General features: G+C 36.5%; 2 protein-coding genes across 2 annotated transcripts; one reads left to right on the top strand and one right to left on the bottom strand.

Annotated features, from left to right (window-relative positions):
* Positions 1 to 13584: 13584 nt before the first annotated feature.
* On the top strand, positions 13585 to 13800 carry K441DRAFT_428285 (uncharacterized protein; the record flags this gene model as incomplete). Its single annotated transcript, XM_067641607.1, has 2 exons — positions 13585 to 13683; positions 13705 to 13800. Coding segments are annotated over 2 exons (195 nt in total), but the record flags the coding sequence as incomplete, so codon positions are not given.
* Positions 13801 to 19715: 5915 nt separating this feature from the next.
* On the bottom strand, positions 19716 to 22724 carry K441DRAFT_701428 (uncharacterized protein). Its single transcript, XM_067653335.1, has 12 exons — positions 22351 to 22724; positions 22124 to 22281; positions 22003 to 22030; positions 21702 to 21940; positions 21497 to 21644; positions 21351 to 21441; positions 21266 to 21298; positions 21147 to 21207; positions 20490 to 21093; positions 20354 to 20442; positions 20068 to 20287; positions 19716 to 20013 (listed from the first exon to the last, which is right to left on the bottom strand). Exons 2-12 carry the CDS (start codon positions 22273 to 22275, stop codon positions 19732 to 19734), a joined length of 1947 nt encoding a protein of 648 aa, XP_067496693.1. The 5' UTR covers positions 22276 to 22281; positions 22351 to 22724; the 3' UTR covers positions 19716 to 19731.
* Between the last annotated feature and the right edge of the window lie 25 nt (positions 22725 to 22749).

Genomic DNA, 22749 nt, shown 5'->3' with positions numbered 1-22749 from the left:
ATTAGGCCTGCGTATTATACTACCTATGCTACTTATATACGTAGCTATTTATCCTCTCCCTTTTCTAAATCTTCCTTAATATCTTTTAGGAGGTTTATAAGTTTCTATTATTTCTAGTTACTGCTCTATAGTTATTATAGTTAGGTCGCCCCCTATTAGGTTTATTATAGTGTCACAATTTTCTATACAACGTCTACTCTTTAAGTTTACTACGACCCTCCTATATCGCGTAGGCTTTCCAGCTATGCTGCATATATTAGTTCTAGGGTATAATATGCCGAAGATTTAATTGGAGATGGTTATTTCTTTATTAGATAATTGGTGGGCATATTCTACTACTATAGCGGCTTATCTTTAGCACCTAATTATCTAATTAGTAAAAGAGCCTAGTTATATATCTATTATTAAAATGGTTCACTATAATATAATTTTTTTTTAAATATCTACTTTTACTTAAATTTATATAATATATAATAAGGCCAATGACCGCTAGGCGCGTAGGGATAGAGGTGTAAAGGTAGGTTTGTAATTTTGGCAAAGTTACTCTTTCTTCTCCCTCCGTTCTTAACCTAATAAAGCCCTAATTACAGCGTTACAAACCCCGGAAACCTGGATCAATACTTTCGCCTCAAACGTCTTGGGAAAAGTCGCCTACCAGGACAAGAACTAACTATTAGGTGGATAGAACAAATTTATTTATTATTGGCGGAGCGTAGGCGGTTCACAGGTAGTTCCTGTAATCACCTAATAGCCACTATATAGTAGAGATGTTCTGCGCGACGACCTCCACCTTATGAAGTCTCTTGCACCCACCATGGTGCCCATATTATCGTGATATTTATGTTGAGTTAAAATTGATTGTGCAACGTCATCGAAATTTTTGTATAACTATTACGCGTAAAGAAAACTTAGATATAAAATCACTCAATTCGTTGGCAGTCTCAATTGCCAGAGATAGAGAAGTGGCTATCTCAAAGGTCGTCCTGTAAATGACGCAACTAAATACTACAAGCACACCAAATCAAATGCGTCCTGAATTAAATCCGTAATCATCTCTTTCGAATAGCATTATGTAAGCTGCGATCTCTAGTAGACATATTCAGAGAAGCGGGAGGATATTAAGGACAGAGTCCTATAGCAATATGATTCTATTCCAATGTTAAAGATTACTTAGAACAATCCCACAGCAACCAGAGCAAAGTTGATGTCCAAAACATTTCCCACAGCTTTGGAGAAACCTCCGGTAGATCTAAGATATCCCCAAAATAATTAGACTCTATGTGTTTTACTCTGCTACTAATACATCTTATTCATACAGATTGAAATAGAAGTCATTCATCCTATCTTAGGAAAATCCCTAATCTAACCGCCGGCGTACCAAATCATCCAGCCTAACAGATTTATTCGGCATATTGCTTTCATCTCTCCCTAGAGAAGTAATCTACTTAGACTGGACTGGAGTGGATTTGGGATCAAATCCACTCCAGTCTAAATTACTTTAGGCTTAGCTTCTTCCTAGTCTGGCTAAACACCTGCCTAAAGAGGTATAGCTTTGCATTAGATCTAATACGAGGCGATTTTGGATCCAGTCTAAGTTAGTGTTTTTATCTATATTCAATATCAATATAAGACCGTATTAATATTAATATTAAATCGCTAACTTATATTAATAGATTATTGAATATTAAATATTAAATATAATATATAGGGCCTTGGTATAGTGTTTTTATAATAATTAGGCTCTACCGAGCTTTAAGACTTAACTAATCTCTTGCTAATATTATTAACCTAACAATACTTAGCTTAGTATTATAGTTAATCGCTTCGCAAATCCTCTGTACTTAAAAACCTTAGCTACTATATTTATAGCTATAAGTCTACCGCTGGCAGTAATATGGCTTCTTAACCAACTCTTTAAGCACTTTATATATTTAATATTCGTACTGCCAAGCTTTATACGGTCCTATATAATTATTTAACGGCCACCTAAGAAGACTTGCTCGGCCTCTGCTAATATAGGCGGTATAGATAATATATTAATAGCTATTTAAGAAAGCCGTAGGTAATCAGCTCGGCGCGTTAAATTAAGCCACTACTATAGCGCCGTACCTTATATTAAGGTAGGCTTTACTTTAATAAAGTCTTTATATTCGTCTTCTACGCTACCGGTAATATTAAGTATACATATATAGAGCTTAGTTTCGGAGGTTCTATAGAGCAATTAATGGAAGTAAGCTTTAGTTTAATTTCGTAATATATATACTCGTCCTCCTATAACTTCCTTACCGCGTTAAATAACGCCTTATACCACTTCTTGTTCTAGTGCCTTATAATATAGGTTTTATAACGTAAAGGATATAGGAGAATTAACGCGGCGTACGTGGGAGTCTCGTTAGTAAGCTTATAGTATTTATTAAAGGCGTACTAGCTAGTAATAATAGCAGAAAGAAGTTGTTAATTTGGGTAATATTAATCCTATAATATTACTAGTTAGCAGAGCCTTAATTTTAACTAGAAATCTTATCTTTAATCGCTTATAGTGCCGTCACGGAGCGAGTATAAGCGACGATAATATATAGCAGAGTAGATATTATTAAGCTATATATATAAACTGTGTAATAAGATTAAGATATTGTGTAAGGAAAGAAGATAGGAAAACGGGAAGAAAGGGCATATATTGTTGACTTGGTTACTTAGTTAATACGTACATAAGGTAGAATAGGGTTTAGGTTATAGTCCTAATAGAACTTAGCAGAATTTAGTAAAACTTAGTAGAATATAGCAGAATGCCATAGATTACCGTTAGATTGCTATTAGATTGCTATTAGATTACTATTTTACGGTTAGTCTCCAATTACTAAGTTAGTAAAAATAGGTAAATGTGTATAAAGTATTACGGGGGTGTCCCATAATAGTACCCCCCCTTTAAACTTAAGCTTCTGCGAGATAGGGCTATAGTAGTTCTAGGTAGAGTTTATAAAAGTCCTCTACGGCTTATATAAGTCCTATAGAGTTAACGGGTTCCTATAAGGGCTTAGTAAAGCCTCTCTATTTCGTAAGATATATATATTAGCGTTTCCGTTTATTATACTTAATATTATTAATTCTTTTAATAAAGTACTTATTCTTACCATCTACTTTAACTAGTAGGGGAGGGTCTTATATCTGTTTAGGCAGGGCGTTTAATACAGAAGTAGTAGGGTAAAGGACTGACGTATAGAATATAGGGTGGATTTTAACCGTATTAGGGAACTTTAATTAGTAGGAGTAAGAGGAAACGATCTTCTTAATTTTATAAGGGCCAGCGTTCTTCTAATTAAGTTTCTTAGCAGGTTGTTTTATGTTTAGATTTCTTATATTTAGCTAGATAAAGTTACTAATTTAATAGGCTAGTGCTAGGGTTTATTTCTTATTCGCTGCGGCTTTATAAATAAATTAAGCCTATATTATTTTACTAGTAAGGAACTGTTATAGTTTCTCTATCTTTTTTATAAATTTATTTACTTCTATAACTTGTAAGGCGTAATAAGTAGGGCAAGGGACGTTATTAAAGGGTTTAAAACCTATTCGTGGGTACTAGCCGTAGTTAGCTAAAAATAGGGAGACCTTTATAGTTTCTAAGATGGAATTATTTATAGTAAACTCGGTAAATATAAGCCAGTTAATCCAGTTATTTTATAAGTACGACGTGTATATCTGGATATACTATTCTATTATAGCGTTTATACATTCCGTTTAACCGTCCGTTTTCAGGTAATATATAGTAGACAGTAGTGCTTTAATGCGGAGTTAGGTAGTTAGTTTTTTTAAAATATAAAGACAAACTAGCTACCTTTATTGGAGATAATTGTTTTAGTGAGTCTATAGAGTTTTTATACGTGATTTAGGAATAGTTAGGCAATAGCAGGCGTTAATATATTAGGGCAGGCAATTAAGTACCTTATCTTAGATAGTTGGTTTATAACTACTATAATATTTATACAGCCTTTACTTATAGGGAGGTTAATAATAAAGTTAATTAAGATATTCTTTTATCTTTGGTCTGAAATAGGTAGTGGCTTTAGTAGGTTATTATATGTCTTATATAAAGCTTTAACTCGTTAGTAAATATAGCAGCTAGAGATATATCTTCGTGTTATATTATATATATTTGGCTAGTAATACTTCTGTTAGAGTAGCTCTAGGGTTTTTCCTTGGCCTAGGTAACCGGCTACTAGTAGGTTATATACGTGTTTAAGAAGCTTAAGCTTAAGTTTATTATAATTAGGTATAACTAGGCGATTTTAGTAGTATAAGCGGTTCCTACAGGCTTTATACTTACTTAAAGAAATCCTTTTAGAGCGTCTAATGCTATTTTATATTAGCTTAAGCGTCTCTTAGATAAACTCATTATTTAGGTATTTATTAGTTATAATCTGTTTAATTAATTAATTAGTTATTTTAAGAACGTATACCGTAATATCTTTAGTAGGAGGGTTAAACAGTTTAGGGTAAAGTAGGGTTTAATTTTAGTAAGAGCGCGCTTTTTCTAATATTGGCGCGTCTTATAAGCGTTAGGTTAGGGCATTAGGCTTTTAGCCTTAAACGCCTAGGCGGTATATAATTAAGAATTAAAAATGGAATAGGTATTCTAACTAGTAGGCCTAATAGTAGCTTAGCTATTTTATGGTTATAAAGTACTATAGGTTCTTATAGTTGCTAAGGACCTTAATTAGAAATCTAGCACCTTCTAGTTTGGGTCGCTATTGTTTAAAATATCTAATAATAGCTAACAATTCCTTATCGTAGATCTCGTAGTTGTATTTAGCTAGGCTTAGTTGTTTTAAGAAGTATGCTATAGGGTATAATACTCTATCCTTGTTATATTGAGATAGGATGCCTCTAATAATATAGTTGGATAAGTCGGCTTCTATAACACTTATTCGGTTTAGGTTGAAGTATTAGAGCACCAGCGTAGTAGTAAATATAACCTTTAGATAGGTAAAGGCCTTCTTATATTTCTTATTAAAGATAAAGGCTTTATCCTTTTGGGTTAGAGCTATAAGGGGTAAAACTAGGGTGGAGAAGTTATTAATAAACCGTTAGTAGAAATTAGCAAATCCTATAAAGGCTCTTACATCCTTAATATTCTTAGGTTCTTACTAGTTTATAATTACTTTAACCTTCTTTAGGTCCATTTATATTCTGTTTATAGAGATAAAAAGTTTAAGGTATAGGACTTCCGTTTTATAGAACTTATATTTATCTATATCTAATTATAAACCGGCTCTATGCAAGGCTTATAGAATAAGGTTAACATATTTTTAGTATTTAGTTAGGTTATTACTATATATTAAGATATCGTTAATATAAGCAGTATAGAAGATATCTAGGTAGGGACGTAGGGTATTATTTACGTAATGTTAAAACGAGCTTAGGGCATTTGTAAGGCTAAATAGCGTTACTAAGTATTTAAATAATCTATACCGAGTACGAAATGCAGTAAGCTATTTATCTCCTTTTACTATATAGAGACGGTTAAATGCAGAGATAATATTAAGCTTTGTATAGTAGCGAGCCTACTTAGTTAGTTTAGCGTTTATTATATTAACGGGATTAGATATTAGTTCTTAACGGTAACGGTATTAAGAGCTTAGTAGTCTATATAGAAGCGTAAACTGCTACTAGGTTTCTTAATAAAGATCACTAGTGCGGCTATAGGCGATAAGCTTACTCTAATAAATCCTTTACTTAGGTTCTCGTCTAAATACCTTTATAGTACTTAGAGTTTATTTTAGGATATCCCATATATAGGTCTAAACCTAAACTGCTTTCCTTCTTTAAGTATAATCTTATAGTTATATAGTTGGTATTCTAGTAGCTTATCAGCTTCCTTTTATAAGAATATATCTAGGCGGTGGTAATACTCTACTAGTACCTTCGTGGCAGAGTTAGTGTGCTTTTTTAGTGCTAAGGCTTTCTTAATATTGGCCATTGTAATAGTAAAGATTGTATATTTGGGTTTCTTAGTAAGTTGCGCTAGTAGGGTAGCTCCGATTATATAGATATCTAGGGTATTAAGCTTGTTTAAATGGTTTATAGTTTTTTATATAATTTCTTATTCGGCTTTAGGTTTAGTATTAGGTACTAAGTTAGGGCTACCTATAGCGTTTACGCAATGGGTAGCTACCTTCCTTAGCAATAGAAAGCTATAGCTCTGCTTTAATGGACAAATACAAGAAAAGGTAGAAATAGAAACAGGGATACCACAGGGCTCGCCTATATCCCCTATTTTATTTCTACTATATATACGCAATATCTGCAGCCTACAGACAGAAGGAGCCTATTCCCTTAGCTATATGGACGATTTTGCAATTACGGTTACTTCGAACTCAGCTAAATCCAATTGCAAAAAGCTAGAGGGAATAGCGCTAGAGCTAATGTCTAGAGCTAAAGAAGCTGCTATTAGTTTTGATATTAGCAAAACAGAGCTTATACACTTCTATAGTAAGCGTACCACTATAGAAGAAGGGCTAAAGCTAGGAGACATAGAAATATCCCCTAAACCCCTAGTTAGGTGGCTAGGGGTATTTCTAGACTCTAAGCTTACTTTTAAACAACACGTAGAAATAAAAATCTCTAAAGCAAAAACAGCTTTCTATTTAATTAGAAGACTAGGCAATACATAAAGAGGTCTATCTCTACAAGCTCTACGACAGCTCTATATAGCTTGCGTTACTACTATAGCAGACTATGGAATACAATGCTGGTGGAAAAGCAAATCTAGAGACTACCTACTAGCTAGGTACCAGTCTCTACAAAATGAGGCCCTAAAACTAGTTTTAGGAGCGTTTAGAGGATCTCCTACGCAAGCTATGGAAATTGAGGCCTCTATCCCTCCTCCTAGAATTAGATTTGAAAAGCTTTGCAATAGCTACGCATTAAGAATCCTAAAATTTAAAGAAAACCACGCAATTAAGAAGGCCTATATAAAAGAGATTGACAAGGATAGGGAGGAATTAGTAACTAGTTCTAGTTCTAGTCCTAGCCCTAGAAACTCTACTATAAGACACCTTCTACAGCCAAAAACTNAACTACTATCTCTAGCTTCTAGAGTCCAGCAACTAATTCAAAATTGGAAAATAGAGAGAATCTCTTTAGATTGGCAAAAACCGTAGTCTCCCCCTATTTCTGCATGGGTAGTAAAGAAGAAGCTGTACAAGAACATCTAAGACTAGTAGAAAATCTACAAGAATCCCTAGAATGGGACCTAGTAGATATATACTATACAGACGGCTCTAAAGATAGTAAATTAAGTGCAGCGGCCGTATGTAAAATAGGGGAGAGAAATAGNATTAAATANGCAACNAATTGGAATCTAGGGCCTTATATNGAAATTATGGACGCAGAACTTTATGCAGTCTATAGGGCCCTAGAATATCTAAAANAANAAAGACTANAAGAGAAANAAGTTTATATCTTTATAGATAGCCAAGCAGCTATTAAAAGATTACAGCTTAATTCTCTTACAGGGGGACAAGAAACTAGTCTTTAAATTACGCCAAAGCTGCTCTTATCTAGCTAGTAAGAGTATCTCTATTAACTTTTATTGGGTTCCTAGCCACCTAGGAATCTACGGAAACGAAATAGCAGATAAGCCTAGGCTAAAAAGGCCTCTCTAGAAGAAAAATACAATCTTCTTATACATCCCTAGCCTATATAGGGAGAGCAGCAAGAGAAAAAATACTAGGGACAGTGGAAAAGCAGCTGGCACAGAAAAAAAATAAAGGAAAACACTATATACTAGGAATCTCTAGAGGAAACTACTCTTTATCTCTTAAAGCCCCTAAGGATAAATATCCTAAAAGGTTACAATCAGCTTTTCTATCAACTAAAACTAGGAAAGGCTTCTTTAAATCCTTCTCTAAGACAATAGGGAAGGATAAAGAAGGTAAATGCTTTAAGGGCTTGTAGAGGCTATACAGACTCCTAAAGCACCCTATTACTAGAATGCAGGACTATATATGGGAAGAGAGAAAAAGAAATGCCAAAGACAACTAAGCTCTTCTCTCTCCCCTAGAGAAGCTCTCTTTTGTACAAAGAAAGGAAGAGGGGGCGCCTCTTCTTTCTATTTCTAGTAGGACAAAAATAGCTACTAGAAGAGTGGCTAATGGAAGCAGAAGCTTTAGAAGGAGGTAACTCCTACTAGACTTCTAGTAAAAAATAAGACAGTAGTGAGCAAAAGGACAGAAATAAACCTAATAAAATGTACAAGGGGCAGGCGTTAGGATTCGTTTACCGTTTCTTTTTTACCGTTTTTTTTGCTACTGTTTTAAATACTACCTAAATAGTTGTTGTAACCTAGTATTTTTTTTACTAGGGAGCGGTTAACCTTCTAGTCTAGAGGTTTATAAACTACTAGGACATAGCTACTAGTACATGTTAAGCTGCCTAGAAAGGATTCATGTATATAGAACTATAGCGCCATAGCCCAGAGGCTGCATGCGCAGTATTGTACGTAGTACAATACAATGGATATAAAAAAATAAAAAAATAAAAAAAAGGTACTAAGTTAGTATTAGATTTGGGTTCGGGTTCTTTAAGTACCCTTTTTATAGTAGAATACTAGTTCTTCTAGTACTTTTGTATATTAAGTTTAAGCTTCTATTTAGTTCAGGGCGGTGTAGTAATTAGGATTAGTCTATAAGGTTTAGTGGAATTTCTAAGTCTTTAGTGGATATTAGTGGAAGTCTTACGTTGGTAGAATTTGGTAGAATTCCTAGGTTGGTAGAAGCTGGTAAATTCTTTAGGCGTAGGGTGGATATTAGTAGAAATCTTAGGCTAATAGATTTTAGTAGGTTTCCTAGATTTTAGTTTAGGGTTAGGGCGGTATATTATAGAGCATTCTTACTTATAATATAGGGTAGTAAATAAAAGCTTAAGGTTATCCTAATTAATAACCACTTTGTATAGCTTTATCTAGAGCTATTTAAGAATTATTAGGTAACCTAGGGTAGTAACAAAAAGCTTAATTAGTTCTTTATGGTTTAGGTATTAGAGTTTTAAGGCTACTACATAGGTAATACGGCCTAAGATGGTGCGTTTACTATTAAATCCAAATACGTTAATATACCGATTAAGGGGGGTTAGGGTAAAACTATTATCTTATATAAAGATTTTATTAATAAATCCTATATCGCTAGCTCTTGTATTAATTAGGATTTAAGCGTTAGCTTATTAACTATTCTGCTAAAGACGGCAGTTAATAGTTATACTACGGTCCTAAGAGTTAGAGTTTATAACGTTAAATACGTTTAACGAGATCCTATAGCAGAGCCGTCCTAAAGAGCGACTTAGCTCTAAGACTTTCCTTTTAGAGATAATTAGGGTGGAGTTCTTATAGTATATTAGTTATAGCTTTGTCCTTATAGGTGGTACTTACTAAATACTAAACCAGAATTAGATAATAATTAGGGTTGGTAGGTAGGGCTTAGCGAAGGCAATTAGTTACTTATACTAGTTGTTCTTTTATATAATTAAGACAGCGGTATACCGCCTATACTAGTTGTTTAAATATTTATTTTAGGTAGGGGGATAGAGCAGTAACTTAATATATAAGTGTTGCTTCCGCACTTAAAATAAAGGCCATATTTAATGTATTATTTACGTTTAGTAGATCCTTTTAGGGCGTAAAAAAGGGTTCTAGTATTAATTTCTATAGCGTCTAGGTCCTTACGGGTCTTAGAAGGCTAGGGGGCAAAGTATTAAGGTATATATTTTAGGGTAAGGCGTAGTATATTATTATATAGGCCGTTAATAATATTAGTGTAGGCAGTAAGGGTATCTAGTAGCTTAACTCCTATAAGGGAAGCCTTTAGTTTAGAGTTTAAGGATTCTACTAGGTAATTAATTAAGGCGGGTTCGTTTTATCTAGTCTCTTTAGTATATTAGTAGAACTTAGTAAAGTATAATAGGAAGCTCTTAGAGCTATATATTATCTTATTTAGTTTTCTTTATACCGTTATAATTTAGTTAGAGTCGCTATAAAATACTTCTAGTATAGTAACTAATTCTTCTATAGTATTTGGCTGGAATAGGTATATAGTTTCCGCGGCGTCTTCTATTAGACGGCTTATAGTATAACGTAGTTAACTATTAGGGGTAGGGTAGCGATTAATATTACCGTTTAGCTTATTCTTAAGTTGGTTAAGGAAGGAGTATAGTTTGCTCCTTTTACCTAAATAGGCGAGAGGATTAGGGAGATATTTAGTTAACTTCTTTACAGGGGCACTAATTAGCGAATTTAGGGTTAAGGAGCTAGTTTTAGATATATCTCCTCTATCTAGTACTTATAGGTTAACACTAGTAGAGATAGGTAGAGGCGATAGTATAATAGACGGTAGGTTACAGCGGATCTCTTTAATTTCTTTTCTTAGGGATTTAATTATCTTTTAGTGTTAAGCCTTTTATTATGTAAGGGTATCTATAAAGGCCTATTACAGGCCCTTTATTTATTTAGTAAATATATTACATAAGTTAGTTACAGATATAGGGGCTTCTGGGTTATTCTGCATATTAGGCAGAGTAAAGTAGTATAAGTTTAACACAACGTAGTATTATAGAGCGAGTATAAGCGACGATAATATATAGCAGAGTAGATATTATTAAGCTATGTATATAAACTGTATAATAAGATTAAAACGTTACGTAAGGAAAGAAGATAGGAAAATGGGAAGAAAGGGTATATATTATTAACTTAGTTGCTTAGTGTTAGGTAAAACCTAAGTAGATAGTTATATAGCCGCAAGGTATAGGCGACCCTAGGGCAACCTAGGGGTGACTTACCCGTAAGGCACGTGCTCTATATATACCTAGGGAAAACCCTTCCTACCTCGCATACAGACTCCTCCTTTTCCCTTAAGGATTCGTCTCTGTCTATACAGTATACCTATTATTCTATTAGTAGACTCCCTATCCACATTCTCACCTTATATTCAAATCCTTACCAATCCCCTTAGGAGGATAGCCGGTTTAATTTTTCTATAATGCCTCTAAAAAGAAAACCGACGCCTACACCTAACGGTAATACGCTGGCGATGCGACCGTAAAACGCCTTAGGATTTAGTGTAGACAAAACCGCTAGAAGTACACTAGTAGCATTTAAGCCACCTTCTAAACCTTAAAATAATTAGATATCTATAAACGCTAGAGACTAGTTTAACTTATATACCTAGGCTTAATAGGAGCTAAGTAAGGTTACTAGCGTCCTACCTAATACCGCTAATATAAAGGAGCTAGATGAGCTAGCTAAGAAAATAGCTAGCTTATAAAATATTATTAATTTAATAAAGCCCTCCTATTGCCTCTTTAGTAAAGAGTACGAGTTATATAGCGAACGCATACGCCGAACAAATCTTAATGCCCTAGTTAAGAAGTCACTACCTAATATTAGCGGTACTACTTAACAGCATTTTAACTGGTGGATCGCCGCAGTTAAGAACCAATTTGAGGTTAATAACGCTAACTACGACTATAAGCGACGCACGCGCTAGGCTATTAAAGGTCTTATAAAAGAGAAGATAATTGCCTAATTAGTTTATTGCTAGTTAGGCACTAAGGACAAGGGTCCTTTACTATAGTCTAAGACCAAATTAGGAACCCTATAGTAAGACATTTTAATAACGCTACGACGTACTATACGGCTGTTATAAAAAAGAATTAGAGGTTTAACGTCTTCCTAGCCTATATACGTAGCTTAAAGGACCTCTTCTTATATACCCCTTTTATTAATCCTAAATAACAGATAGACTTTTAGTTCTTACGCCTCCTAGCCTACCTATAAGTAGAGCTCTTCCGCTAGAACTTTACCTAATAGGTAAGAACTACTAAAGACCTCTTTAATAAAATCCGCTGTATAGAGCAATTGCTTAATACTATAAAGCTCGCAGAAGATCGCGTAAGTGGTAGCGGCAAATTATCGTGTATAAAGCGTGGTTGTAGCATAGGCTTTATAGAGTTAGGCTTAGGGAATAGAACCTAAAAAGGGCGACGCTTTAAGTAAACTCCTAGGGAAACCACCTAAAAGCTAAATAGCTTAGGGGACCCCCCGGACGCTAGTGCTACGTAGGCGAGTTAAAGGACCGCAGGCGGCCACCGTAAGGAATACTAAAAGTAGGCTAATAAAGAGAAGTTAGCTCGGCCTTCGGAAAACTTAAAGCCCTAGTAGTATATCTCTCTTAACTGTAACTAGGGCCTAATACAGAGGGAGAGAAGAAACGCATTATAGTATATATTGTAATAAATACGCCCTAGGGTAAAGTCTGCCTATATACTTTATATAATAATAGGTGCCAAATTAACCTTATTAATTAAGACGTTGTTTATAGGTTTAACCTGCCTATACGCTATACGCTATATTTACGTAAACCTATTACACGTTTCCTTAATAGCAACTAGATAGCAATCTAGGATACTTATAATCTAATAGTTACCACTAGCAACTTCTAGGGTACCCCTCGCACTATTAGCCCGTAGACCTTTTAGGGCGGCTTATTTAATAGTTATAATATAGTCCTTAGATAGGATTAGCTTGCGAAAGTAGATCTATTAATTAGCTTCCGTTCTAGATAGTTTATCTAGGGTACTTCAGACCCTAGACGCCTCTAGATAGTTACCCTTAACGCTCTCCTAGTAGACATTAAGGCTGGCGAAATAGTCTATTTGCTATAGCTAGAAGACTCCTTTTTTACGCTGGTTATAAACACAATAGAGGACCTATTATTACTAGCAGTAAGTACCCATACAGACCCTCTAAATATAGAGACACTAGTTATAAACACAGTAGAGGACCTACTATTACTAGCAGCGAGTACCCGTAGAGACCCTCCGGTGCTAGCGCAGATTACCTATATATAAGGGGGAGGTAATCAAAACCCTAAAACTATTAAGTATACTACAGCAGAGCTATATACACTCTTAGTATAAGCATACCTACAAAACGTATGTCGGCTATACCCTTCTCTTTACTAGCTCCCAAAAGCACACTACTATATAATAGTCGCTTTAACCTCTGTGGCCCCTAGCCTACCAGATATATATAAAGAGGAAATTAATATCTTTTTTAATAAGCTAGTAAGTATACTACCGCAGAACTCTAAGTACGACTATGCGATTAACTTAAAAGAAGGCAAGATACCACTATAAATGCCCCTCTACAACCTCTTATAGAAAGAGTTGTAGATTTTATAAAAGTACCTAAATAGTGCTCTTAAAAAGGGCTAGATTAGGACTAGTAAGTCGCCTACTAGAGCGCCTATCCTCTTTATACCGAAAGCAGACAGTATAATATAGCTATACATTAACTATAGACGCCTAAGCAAGATTATAATTAAAAATCGGTACCCCCTACCGCTAGTCGGCGAACTCTTTAATAGGCTTAGCTATATAAAAATATTTATAAAGCTAGACCTTTATAATACGTACCATAGAATTCGTATTAAAAAGGGAGACGAATAGAAGACCGTATTTAAAACACGCTACGGTTACTTTAAGTACCTAATAATGCCCTTTAGTCTTGCTAACGCCCCTATAACTTTTTAGAGCTATATTTATAAAGCTCTAGAAACCCTAGTAGATACTATCTACGTAGTTTACCTAGATAATATTCTTATCTACTTAAATAACGAGGACAAGTACGTTAAGCATGTTAAGTAGGTACTATAATAGCTCTATACTTGGGGCCTATACGCCAAACTATTAAAATGCATCTTTTATACTAAAAACGTTAAGTTCTTAGGCTTTATTATCACCCCTAAGGGTATTATAATAGACCCTAACCGCGTAAAAGCTATTAAGGAATAGCCTAAGCCTAAGTCCTATAGGGATATCTAGGTCTTCCTTAGCTTTGCTAACTTTTATAGGCGATTTATCTAGAACTACTTAGATACCATATACCCCCTACACGTATATCTTACATAGGCACATTATAACCCAACATTAAATGGGGAGAAGAAGAAGAAGCATAAGTTAAAAGGGCCTACTAAATAATATTAACCTTAGTCCTAGCCTAATGACGCATAGTAGGCGTTCCGTAAGCTACGCGCTGCATTTATATAGGCTCCTCTACTTCGCCACTTTAACCCTAATTTACCCCTAATAGTAATTACTAACGCTTCTAACTATGCCTATAGCGGTATACTTCTGTAGCCTTTAGGGTAGGAAGATTAACTCCACTAGTACCTAATTGCTTATTATAGTTAGAAGCTTACTAGCCTAAAAGTATAGTATAATACGCATAACAAAGAACTACTCGCTATAGTGCAATGCTTTAAGACGTGGCGCCATTACCTTAAATACGCCGCGTATGTAACGCGCGTGCTCTATAATTATAACAATCTTAGGTACTTTATAACCACTAAAAGCTTATTTACTTACTAGGCCCAGTACGCTAAGAAACTGGCTAAGTTTAATTTTAAGATTAAATATAAGCTAGGTAAGGCAAACTCTACTAACACACTATTCTAGCGCCTAAATTATACTAAAGGCTTTAAAGATAATAGTAAGAGGATAATCCTTAATGCCATACTGCCTACATTATAGTAAAAGTTGTGGGTTATAGGCCTTGTGGGCGGCCCTAGTGCTACTATACTAAACTAGCGAGTAGTATACGTGTAGCATGCGAGCAACCCTCGCGAACTTAGCGCCGGTAGACTAGAGCATCCTACCATTTTCTCTAAAAACCACTTTAACTAACCTAATAGCGCTTAACCCTAGGAAAGACCCCTTAGCCTAGGCTATAGTCCCCTATAACAACCCGGCGAGTTACCTACGTATTATACGTTACTTCGCTAGCACCGACTTTACGCAGAGTCTCGTGCTATAGTAAGAGGTAGTAGTAGCTACTTTAGCTAAAACGGCGTTTATGGAACACCCCCCTAAGTCACTAGTTAATTTTATTTATAGAGTATAAAAAAGGGACACCTTTACACGCTTTATATATAATTAGTTAACCCAGGAATAAGTTTCTGCCAGTAATAAGGACTATACCCTTAATAATTAAGGACTTCTAAGGCAAAACAATAAGGTCTAGGTGCTAAATTATATACTACTATAATAGAAGATCCTTAAGCGGAATCATAACGACCCTATAGGCGGCCACTATAGTTTTAACCGTACTTTTAAGGTAATTATACAAAAGTATACTTAGAACGGCCTTACCTAGGACCTCCGTAAATACCTAGATAATTATAATACCTACTAATACTCTAAATCGCGCCGCTATAAACTCTATAGTAAGCTATAGCCTCTCTAGGTCCCCACCTAGGCCTAGCGGTATTATTTACTTAACTTTATTACGGATTTTCTAGAGTCTAAGACTTCTAATAGCGTAGAGTATAACTCCGTCCTTATCCTTATAGACTATTTTATAAAGCTAGTACGCTACTATCTAGTGCGTAAGATAATTAATGCTACGCAACTCATAGAACTCTTATTTAGAGTCTTTATATAAATAGGGCCTCTAGATAATATTATCTCTAATAAGGGTAGTGTATTTATAAGCGAGTACTAGAGCACTATATACTACTATCTCCGCGTTTAACGTAAACTTAGCACCACATTCTACCCGTAAATAAATAGTTAGACAGAGCGTCAGAACTTAAAGCTTAAGGCATACCTACGCATATTTACGAACTAAAAATAGTCCAATTGGGCCTCCCTACTTAAAGAAGTAGCCTTTACCTATAACTCTAAGGTCCATACTACAACAAAGCATTCCCCTATTAAACTCGCCTATAGCTAGCTACCAAACGTCCTAAATAGAGTCCTAGACAGCGTCTAAGACGCCTAGTAAGGTAGGAAGGGATCTAAGTTAATAAATATCCAACTTACAGAGACGTATTTATAACGCCTGCGCCTTATATATAAGGTAGCGGCGGCGTCAATAATACACGCCTAAAAGCTTTAGGTAAAATACTACAATCGTCACCACCTGGCCAAGCACTTCGCCGTTAGTAAACAAGTCCTACTCTCCTCTAAGAACATCCACACGAAACGTCCCTATAAAAAGCTTAACTATAAGTTTATAGGACCGTTTTAGATCCTAAAGCGCGTAAGGCAGTAAGTATATAAGCTAGAGCTCCTACCTATTATAGCACGGCTTTACCTAGTCTTCTATATCTCCCTACTAGAGCCTTATAGGTCACGCCCTAGGTTTTAACCCCTAGTAGTAAAAGAGCTTAAGGAAGGTAGCTAGGAAGTAGAAGCAATCGCTACCCATTAAAATTATACTAGATAACCACAGTACCTTATTAAATGGCTAGGATAGCTAAATAAGTACAATAAATAGAAATATAAAATAGAACTTAAAAATTGTTAATAACTACTAGATAAGTACTATAAGTAAAATACCCTAGCCTTACAGCCGAAGCGCAGGCGAAAAGTAAACGCTGCTATTAAAATATAACCTATATTAAAGCGGAGCAGAGGATATCCTAAGGGATTAAAAAATAAGTAACGATTGCTATAAGAGCTGCGGCGTATATACGGGGTGAAGTTTTAATTTATTAATATCCTATATAAGCCACACTCTAACGTAACCTGGCAATGCTAGTAACTTATAGGCAACTTATAGGCGAGGCTATAGCGTATACCGGCAACGAAGCTTAACTTAAAAAGCACCCTTCCTAAACCTAGTCCGTTACTCTATACTAGCTAAGCAGATTATTTATATATTAGAGAATAGGCCTGTTTATAACTAGGGTTTATTTAACTAGGGTTTATAACCTACCGGTAGTAACCTATACTAATAACTTATATACTATTCTATATATATACTACACAGATAACGCATAAGGCTAAAGTATAGGTTAGCGGCGGGTCTAATAGGCATATAGCCTTACCGTCCTAATTTAGCTGTATATAAGTAACCTATAACCTACCCATAAAGTATACACAGCGCTACGCTAGTATAGCGTAAGGCCAAAGTAGGGTTAGCGGCGGATTTAATAGGTATACAGCCTTACCGTCTATAAATCTAGCTGTATGCAAATAACCTATAATCTACCCGCAAGGTACTAGCGACCTACCTATATAAGCGAGCTTTGGAATATTTCTGGTCTACTAAATTTAGGCAACGGTATTAAGCTCTACTAGCTCTACCTATTAAATGGACTAATTAGGATTTTCCATACCGGGTATATAAAATCGCTACTAGCTTAGTTAAATGTGGGGGAGTCTTAGCAAGGCAAATCTAACCAATTAGATAACTTTAACCGCCGGTTAAAGTTCCTTAATATCTTTGCGCCGCGCATATATACTACCCGTCTCTCTATACGCAAAATTAAGACGCTCTTTCCCCTTTAAATTTTTTCCTTACTAAGGTTTTTTATGGGGTTTTATTAAGGCTTAAGTATATAAAGGATCGGGGACGACCCTTTTTAAAGGGGGGGGCATTGTTAGGTAAAACCTAAGTAGATAGTTATATAGCCGTAAGGTACGGGCGACCCTAGGGCAACCCAGGGGTGACTCGCCCGTAAGGCACGTGCTCTATATATACTTAGGGAAAACCCTTCCTACCTCGCACATAGACTCCTCCTTTTCCCTTAAGGATTTGTCTCTGTCTATACAATATACCTATTGTTCTATCATTGGACTCCCTATCCACATCCTTACCTTATACTTAGTTAATATATACATAGGGCAGAATAGGGTTTAGGTTATGGTCCTAGCAGAACTTAGTAAAATTTGGTAGAACTTGGCAGAATATAGCAAAATGCCGTAGATTGCCGTTAGATTGCCATTAAACTGCCATTAAATTACCATTTCGTAGTTGGTCTTTAATTGCTAAGTTAGTAAAAACAGGTAGATGTGTGCAAGGTGTTATGGGGGTGTCCCGTAATAAGTGCTTAATAAGTATGTCTATAGTATAGAGAGTTTAGTTAATTAATAAGAAGTCGCCTTAATTTATTAATATAATCTTATAAAACGGCTTTAAGAAGGAGTACGTGTCCTTAATAATTAGCCAGTTCTTAGGCGTAAGGAAGTTGTCTTTAACTTCCTTATACCACTTTATTGCATACGCGTTAATTACTAATTAAACCTTATTATTTTAAATTACTTTAAGTATAAGATACTATAAGTTCTATTAAGTATTATTATCTAAAGGAATAGACTTTCTATAGAGAGCTTTAAAGCTATTCCAGCGAGCCTCTAAAGCTTAAATATATATAATAAGGTTATAAACTTTACCTAGTATACCAATCTCTCTCTATTTTGCAGCCTGTGCCTTCTTTATTTTCTACGCAAGCTTTTTATTAATTATTAAGTTCTTATTAAGTTCTAGCTACTATACGGCTTTGTTAATTACGTCATTGTCTTTAATATAGAGGAAGGCCTAGAGGGTAAGGTTAACGATATAGCCGCTGTATTGAATTTAGTAGCAAGTAGGATTCTAATATAATAGTTCTTTGGCCTTAAGGCCTTCTAATATAAGGCGACACGTCTTATTATTTAAGCCGTGATTATTACCGTATATATAGCCAATTCTACCTAAAATATTGTACTGCTTAGCGACTTAAAGAAAGGCAGCGGCTTAATCTTTACCACTGTATAAAGGGAGCTTTAATAGAGCAAGTAGAGCCTTCTGTAATTCCTGTATATCTACGTCTATAAAATAAGTAACTATTGCTTAAAAAGCTCGGTAATTTAGAGACGTCTATATATTAATTAAGAAGTGGATTTTTAAGAGAGAGTTTTAAAGCTTTAATTTTAGTATTTCGCGATGCACTACAAAGGATTGCTTAATTAACTTTAGTATAGTTCCAACCGTATTAATTGCTACTTCCTTTATAGTATAATTAACCGTTATAAGTAACGCATAAAGCTCTGGCTAGGTAGCTGTATTATATAATAGATTTTGAATAGTAATAAGCTATATAAGAGCCTTATTAAAAGCTTCGCAATTAATAGCTTCTTAAAGGATCTTCTCTTCCTACTCCTTGTGCTCTACCTACTTTAAGTCTCCTAATTTATTAATTATATTTATAAGGCGCTCCTATTAAAGTTTCTTAGCCTTAACCTCTCTAGCTTACACTTTAATACTATACTTTTTACTAAGGTAGGCGCAAGTAGATGTTAAAGAGGCAGAGTTCCATTTGCATATTAAATAATACCAGATCTTATTTCTGCCGTCGCGGGAAGGCTTATAAGGAAGTAGATCGCGAGAGAGAGACTATATAGAAGTAATAGTACGCTTCCGCTTTTTATGAGGTAGCTAGGAGGTAGATATATTTAAGGAGCTCGCGGTAGAGTTGCTGGAGGCTTTATTATTAGCGGAGTAAGTAAACTAATTGGAATTAAGCTTAGAAAGGCCAGAGGAGACCTTAGTATTGTTATTAATATTAATAGGAGATAAGGGAGGCATGGCATTGTTTAGATCTTAAGTATATACAAGAGTTTAAATTTTAAAGATACCGTGCGCGATAATAAGTAAGCCTTAATCCAATAGTTAGATATTTTTAATTTATATAGGGCTACCTACTAAATTAAGAAGACGCACGTATTACTTAAAGGCTAGAGTTATATCTACCGAGGAATTAAAGCTTTGGTTACCATCTTACCTTTAAAAATCTTTAATATTTAATATACTAAATATTAACACATTTTATATTGATATTGAATATTAAACGTTAATATTCAATATTTAATATTTTCTAATTAATATTGAATATGGATAAAAACACTGGTCCAAGTAGATCACTGCCCTGGAGAGTTCTGCGGTGTGATATCCACCTGCCTAGACCTCGCATTGTTTTCCTCCGTGTTTGCGGTCGATACGTCAATAATCGGGACTTGCGATCGCTGTCGGCTGCTATTTACTGGTTCTGCGTCTGTGCCAGGCAGCATATTTTCGTCGGCCGTATTAAGTAATCTAGTGATGGCCTGGTTGAGTTCCGGCCAGGCACCGAGGCGTTGGTACCAAACGCGGTCGGTGTTGAAAAGCTTGAGACAAAGCCAGACTATAGCGAGGAAAGCAGGCTGAGATGGCCTGTTAGTATTTATTGGCAGGCTGAGGGAGGAGCTGATGTTTACCCCAATGTATGCAGCTATGACCTCATTTGTGGTAATGTGGCCATGCCACCAACTTGCACTATTAAAGATGAAGACGATTGCCAATGATGCAATAAAGCCAAACCAGGCCAAAGCCGGTTGAAAGTACGCTCCAAAGCTGCGACTCTGGGCTAAGCTTTCGTCTCCCCACCGATATAGTCGTGGATAGGTTTGCCTGACATTATTTCGATGAGCCCTAAGCCTAGATATTATTAGAATGTCTGCTACGTAGCCATAATAAATATCCTTGGTGAATTTGATTACTGACCACGAATGGTAGCGAATGTAGGCAAGACATTGAGACGCCCAAACACACAAACAACCAGTGCTTCCCATGGTGCTAAGTATATTTATGACCTGTTCTATTGTTAGTTCATGTTACAATATATCCCCATGACGCTTACCTCTCCCACTGAGTCTCCGTGACCTAGCCGAATAAACGGCAACCACCAAAACGAAACGGCGGATACGAAAAGAGCCCAAGCAGGAACACCATTCCTTGAATGGACAGTACCTAGCTTCGCAAATAGACGGGGGATGCGGCCTGCTTGCCTATCAATCCTCCGAGTCATGCCGAACAAGGATCGAGAGGCAACATAAAGGTTGGTAAGCGCGGTAGATATTACTGAGAACACCAAAGCGCCAGTGATAAATGCAGGCCACACCCTTTCGCCAGTCTCCATTAATGCTATGACGTAGATTGCAGGGCTCTGGTGAGGTAAAGTCGAGTTGTGGGGCAGAGTTGAGTTTTCCCCCCTCCGGTAAATGGTGTTTATTATTCCCTCACAAGGCCTGCTTTGGGCCCATGAGGTCGGTAGGGGTAGGTTTGGATCACACCATTTGACGTTCACCACAAAGCCTGCGACTGCGAGAATATAGAGGACAGTAATAAAATACGCAATAAACTTCACTGGTAGTCGTAGTTGTGTTCGATCCCTTGCCTCGAAGGCCGTCATTGCTACAACTTCAACACCAATATAGGCAAAGCATGCAGGGACAACGGCGGCACTATCATTATGCGATTAGATAGCAATTTGAATTTAAGGATGCTGATTACTCACCAAAGTGCAGGGAAAACACCGGTAACAACTTCGTGATCAACTTTGAAGCCGTCATTGATATCTACATACCACTTCTGTTAGATTAAACCTCGAGAAAGACAACTGAGAACGAGGCTTACAAGTTGTTCCTATGCGGAGTCCGCTGGCGAAGTCTATTACTATGTCAACAACAGAGCGTTCTTAAATGACAACTGGGATGCCAACCACCATGATTAACCGCAATCATCAATGCAAAGGCCCCGATAACTGATATAATCTTGATGGTACCGATAATCACTTCTATGATACCATACCGCTATGAAATTCTCGTAAGCTAGAATATATCGAAATCGGAGTGACTATGAACGCACATATACTCCAAGGTAATTAATGCCATACAGTACCAGAGGGCAAGCAATGAACAACACGAGAGCTTTCATCGTAGTCGACATACCCCAAAAACCGCAAAGCTCGGAGGCCGCAACCAGTAATGTCTGAAAGCCCATGGCATAGGAATACCTTCCCGTGTGTCAGCAGGAGGGACCGGAACTAAGGGAGCTCTGCAATCCTGCCTACCAGTATGCAATTCCCATGACAGTAGCCAGATCTTCGTCTACAAAGACCTTTAGGAACTCTCCGAAAGGATTTGAGACTGGCCATATGCCAATCATCTCCGCAATACATTCCAAAACAGCGATCGCGACAAGACCGACGAATGCGAACGCGAATAAAGCTCCTCCCGGCCCTGCGACTTGAAGTGCTTTGCCGCCATTAACGAAGATACCTAGGCCGATCGTGGCGCTGATGGCAATCGTCTATATGCGATTACATTAGTCAACTGGACTCAGTAAGCCTGCAAAGAGGGACAATATCTTACAAAAATCTGATACCATTGCAATTTTCGCCTATTATATCATGGTCTTCAATCAGCTTAGGCCCCTTCAATAGTTGGATGATGTGTAAACTTTTCTTGGGAACGCTTTGGAAGTGTAACTGACCGGAGGAGAGGAAATGGGGTCACGGAACTGTCAAAGGATCCATTCGAAGAAGATGGTGCTTGCGCAGAACCATCAGATGTATGGGCACCTGCAGCTAAATCACGACTTTGCGCTAACCCATTTACTTGTTGTATACCGACTGAGTGTTGCATTGAATGCTAGAGATTGTTAGGATGTTCGGCATTACGATTCACCAATAAGAAGTCTGTAACCGGGGTAAGACTCACTAAGTCGTCTAGACCACGCCAAGTTCTTAAATTTGAAGGCAGGCAGTTGAGCGGATAAAGCCCATAGATATACCAAGAAGCGTGCTTTTCTTAATGGGAAAAATAGATTAACTTCTTCAAAGAAAAAGGTACTGACTGAGACAGCGCTTTTAGGAGCAGTAATGGGGGACTTTTCGCTGCCTTAAAGATTTTCACCGACAAGTGACGCGATGGGGGCGTGGCTGAGTTGTGCAGCGTCAGACTTGCTGATAAGCAAGCAAGACCCTGCTTGCTTGCTTGCTTGCTTGTCTTGGCAGTAAGCAAGCAATCAAGCAAGAGGCCTCATTTTGGGCAANCAAGCAAGCAAAGGAAGCGCTTGCTTGCTTGTTTATTGCTTGTATATAGTTAATTTAGTAGTAG

The sequence above is a fragment of the Cenococcum geophilum genome (assembly GCF_001692895.1).
Source record: "Cenococcum geophilum 1.58 unplaced genomic scaffold K441scaffold_90, whole genome shotgun sequence".
In the NCBI taxonomy this organism is placed as follows: Eukaryota; Fungi; Ascomycota; class Dothideomycetes; order Gloniales; family Gloniaceae; genus Cenococcum; species Cenococcum geophilum.
This window is presented reverse-complemented; position numbering and strand designations above follow the sequence as displayed.